The sequence below is a fragment of the Salvelinus sp. IW2-2015 genome, unplaced genomic scaffold, assembly GCF_002910315.2.
Source record: "Salvelinus sp. IW2-2015 unplaced genomic scaffold, ASM291031v2 Un_scaffold537, whole genome shotgun sequence".
Classification (NCBI taxonomy): domain Eukaryota; kingdom Metazoa; phylum Chordata; class Actinopteri; order Salmoniformes; family Salmonidae; genus Salvelinus; species Salvelinus sp. IW2-2015.
This window is the reverse complement of record NW_019942569.1, coordinates 892,882-897,476: the sequence shown is the minus strand read 5'-3', so window position 1 is coordinate 897,476 and position 4,595 is coordinate 892,882. Positions and strand designations below refer to the sequence as shown.

The 4,595-nt window shown below is 46.8% G+C and overlaps 1 protein-coding gene across 1 annotated transcript in view; it reads left to right on the top strand.

Moving 5' to 3' along the window:
* The window catches only part of LOC112068468 (disintegrin and metalloproteinase domain-containing protein 10), a 43,369-nt gene that overhangs the window by 20,629 nt on the left and 18,145 nt on the right, over positions 1-4,595 (top strand). The window contains exons 10-11 of the mRNA XM_070438169.1: positions 1,261-1,280; positions 4,363-4,546. Of these exons, the coding sequence (XP_070294270.1) occupies positions 1,261-1,280; positions 4,363-4,546 (204 nt within the window). The remainder of the gene's footprint in view (positions 1-1,260; positions 1,281-4,362; positions 4,547-4,595) is intronic.

The window sequence follows — 4,595 nt, the reverse complement described above, 5'->3', positions numbered from 1 at the left end:
TTCTGCTCTGCTCTCGCTCGTCTGTGTCTCTCCCTCTCTGTCTGTGTCCTCTCCTTCTGTCCCTGTTTTCTCCTCGTCCCTTCGTCCTGTGTCTCTCCCTCTTCTGTGTCTCTTCCCTCTCTGTCCTGTGTTTCTCTCCCTCTCTGTCCTGTGGTCTCTCTCCTCTCTGTTCTGTGTCTCTCTCCCTCTCTGTCGTGTCTCTCTCCCTCTCTGTCTGTGTCTCTCCTCTCTGTCTGTGTCCTCTCCTCTCTGTACTGTGTCTTCTCCCTCTCTGTCCTGTGTCCTCTCCCTCTCTGTCTGTGTCTCTCTCTCCCTCTCTGTCTGTGTCCTCCTCCTCTCTGTCTGTGTCTCTCTCACCATCTGTCTGTGGTTCATCCCTCTCTGCTGTGTCTCTCTCTCTCTCTCTGTGTGTATGTCTGGTGTCTATCTCTTCTCTCTCTTCTCCGGGATCTCTCTCTCTCTCCTCTCTCCGTTCTCTCTCTTTCTCTCTTCTTCTTCCTCCTCTCTCTCTCTCTCTTCTCCCTCTTTCTTCTCTCCTTCTCTCTTCTCTCTCTCTCTCCTTCTCCTCCTCTTCCTCTCCCCTCTCTCTCTTCCTCTCTGTTTGTGTGTACTTATGTATGTTTTGGTTTGTAAACCAGCAGCATGATCGGGGATCAGCAGTGCACCCTTGAAAAAACCCAGGGGAGTCTAAGACCCAGGATAAGAAGGAGAAAGGGAAGCTACATCATGTACCCCGGGCCACAGAAGGAGACAACTCAACAAACAAAAGTTTCTCCGTCTGTAGTGTCAGGAAGATCAGCCAACAGGGTCCTGGAGAGAAGAGGGGACGCGCTTTGTCGGGAACTGTTTCCACTGCTGTCTATGGTGTTCGAAGCTTACTTTGGTCGGTACTTAGTTCACTGCGTCATGGTGGTTGTAGATTAGCCTTAGTTATTAAAAGCTGTTTATCAAATTCGAAACTTCCCAAGGATTTTTCGGAAATCCTGTTGGAGGATTCGTCCTTCACTTGGTCGAAAACCGTTTTTGTAAAAGTATAGATTGCGACACGCTCTGTATCAGATCAACATGTGTTATTTTTAAATGTATTTCCTGAAGTGTGTGTGTTTCTATCTGCCCCTCCCTAATCCGAGAGTCAGGCCAGCCCATCTGTGGTAATCGGTTTAGTGGAAAGGGGAGGGTGGTGACCTGTGGATACGCGATCAATGCAGAGACCAGTGTTGCTCATGACGCCGGGCAGCCTGACAACAGAAAGTGTAAATCAAACCCAACAAAGTCTGCAGGTAATAATGGCCTCACCTGACAGAGTAGCTGTGGTCCAGGTGAATAACCTGGACAGAGTAGCTGGGTCAGGAATGAACCTGACAGAGTAGCTTGGTTGCCAAGGTAGATAACCTGACCGAGTAAGTCCGTGGCTCAGGAAGTTAACCTGACAGAGTAGCAGTGGTCCAGGAAGTTAACCTGACAGAGGTAGCAGTGGTCAGGAAGTTATACCTGACCGGAGTAAGTGGTCCAGGCAAGTTAAACCTGAACCGAGTAGCCAGTGGTCAGGAAAGTTAAGCCTGACGAGTAGCAGTGGTCCAGGATGTTAACCTGACCGAGTAGCACGTGGTCCAGGAAGATAAACCTGACCGAGTAGTCAGTGGTCCAGGAAGTTAACCTGACCGATGTTAGCAGTGGTCCAGGAAGTTAAACCTGACAGAGCAGCAGTGGTCCAGGAAGTTAACGCCTGAAAAAAAACCCCCGAAGGTTTTTAAGCAAGTGGGTCCAGGAAGTTAACCTGCCCAGATTGTAGCAGTGGTCCAGGTAGATAACTTTGACAGAGTAGCTGTCCCAGTCACAGAAGTTTAAGGATCTCAAACTCCCGAGAATAAGACCGTTAGTTTCTTGACATGTCATTGAAATTGCAACATTACTAAAAATGACCGTGTGTGAGGTCTATTTCTGTCATTTTATTATCTTTGTCCAATGTGTATTTTCAATAATACAAATTGAAGCCTTTCATCTTTCCCTCCCCCAGTCCCAGCCAGGCCCGTGTGTACTCCTGAGTGCTACTATAGGGCCGTAATGAAGTTGTCGTGAGAGTCTGAGTGGCTCATCAGGGCATACACGGGGGGTACGGCCACAAGTGCCCCGACCTCTGAACCCCAGGCCAAACTTCAAAACGCGCTGCCACGAGAGACTCAACGTGTCTCAACGGGTGAGTGGATACCTGGCTTACCTGTGTGGTGTAGTTAAATACCTGGCACTCGCTGTAGTTTAAATACCTGTCTACCTGTAGTTATAATACCTGGCTACCTGTAGTTAATACCTGCTACCCTGTAGTTTAAATACCTGTCTACCCTGTGTTAAATACTGGGTACCTTAGTTAATATACCGTGGCTCCTGTAGTTAAATACTGGTACTGTAGTGTGTAGTTAAAATACCTGGCTACCCGTGTAGTTTAAATACCGGCACCTGTAGTGTGTAAGTTAAATACCTGGGTACCTGTAGTGTGTAGTTTAAAGTACTGGCTACCTGAAGTTAATTCCTGCTACCTGTAGTGGTGTAGGTAAACACCTGGCACCTGTAGTTAAATACCTGGCTTACCTGTAGTGTGTAGTTTAAAACCTGGCTACTGTTTAGTGTGTATTAAATGACCTGGCTACCTGTAGTTAAATACCTGGCACCTTAGTTACTATACTGGCCTACCTGAGTTACCAAACTGGCCTACAGCTGTAGTGTTTGTAATTTACATCTACTGGCTCCCTGTAGTGTGTAGTTTACATCTGGCTTACCTGTAGTTGTAATTCCTGGCGTACCTTAGTGTGTAGACTATCATCTAGCTTCTGTGCCAACGTAATACCAGCTCCTCAACTTCAGCCTAAATCTGCTCTGACTTGCACTGTTTTAATGTCTGATATCGAATGGAATGCTTCTCAATGTTTACTGTGAAGTTGTTTGCGATGTTGATATTGTGTCTTGTTCCAATAAGTTCACCGCATAATGAATTTTCTCACAGGGAAATCAAAAGGGATGTTTTTCCTTAACTACGTAGCTTAGCTTGCTGATTAGAATTAGAGAATTTCCAGTCCATGCGTGCTTTTTCAGTACCTATACTGTTCCGTTGAAGTAGAAAGAAGAATCTATGTAAGTTGAAATATTACGACATGTTTAAAAAATCGAACGTAAGCAGAATCCGTCATGGATGAAGCAGGTAGACCAGACAGACGTACTGGTCTGGGCCATATTGTCTTGTTGGAAGGCTATGGACATGCAATGGTTATCATCATAACAAACATCCGGCCTGAACTTGCTGAAAGATCTTTGGAACAGGAAACATTAGCTAAATCAGTTAATGGTCCATTTAGACCTGCAGTAGGAGTGTGCAGTCACGCCACATAAGAATGCTAGCCCCAATGTCTGAGCAATAAGAGAATGGAAACTAAGCAAGACAACCGATTCGATACAGTGGGAAGTGACGATGATATGTACAGGTAAGACTGTATAAAGACGAGTACTAAGAATGGAAGGTCAGTTCTTCCATGGAATTGCCGGCTTTTGTTTATTCTCTGTCAATAAAAGTTCTGTTTGAATTCACAAGCCCGGTATCTGAGAAATATTTGATTCAATTCCACGACATTTCAGCTACTTTATTGAGAAAAAATGTAAATTACATAAATGTGATTGTGTTGTCCAGCCTAGCTAAGCTAAGAATGCATTAAACTGTAAGTCGCTGTCTGGACGTAAATAGACAAAAATGTCACATGATATCTCATCCTTCTATTGGCTCCTCCTCCGGGCTGTTCTGGCTCCATCTGTTGAGAAGTATGGTCTGGAGGTCTGTAACCTCGTGCGCAGCGTGGAGGGCAAGGACGAGACTGACGAGCTGTCCACGTTTGCTGTGAGTGAGAAAAGTGGAGTGCCTGTGTACACGTCCCAAGTGCGTGGCGGTCCCTCCTGTTACCTCGTACGTGTCGCGGTCCCTCCTGTTACCTACGTCTCGGCGGTCCCTCCTGTTACCGAGACGTCCTCACGTCCCCTCCTGTACCATGTCTTCCCGGTCCCCTCCTGTCTACCCCGTCCTCACGAGTCCACCTCCTGTACCGACGTCCTTCACGGTCCCCTCCTGTTACCACGTCTTCACGGTCCCCTCCTGACACCACAGGGATGTCCTCACGGTCCCCTCCTGTTACCAACGTCTGTCCAGGAAGTTAAGGGACTCAAACTGAGGAAATAAGACGCTTAGTTTCTTACAAATGTCATTGTAATTAAATTACTAAAATTGACGTGTGTGGAGGTTTATTTCTGTCATTTTATTATTTTCTGTCAAATKGTGTATTTTCMATAATACAAATTGAARCCTTTCATCTTTCCYTCCCCCAGTCCYAGCCAGGGCCCGTGCTGTACTCCTGAGTGCTACTATAAGGGCCGTAATGAGAAGTGTCGTGAGGAGTCTGAGTGTGCTCATCAGGGCATGTGTAACGGGGGTACGGCCCAGTGCCCCACCTCTGAACCCAAGGCCAACTTCACCGCCTGCCACGGAGAGACTCAAGTGTGCCTCAACGGGGTGAGTGGATACCTGGCTACCTGTAGTGTGTAGTTAAATACCTGGCTAC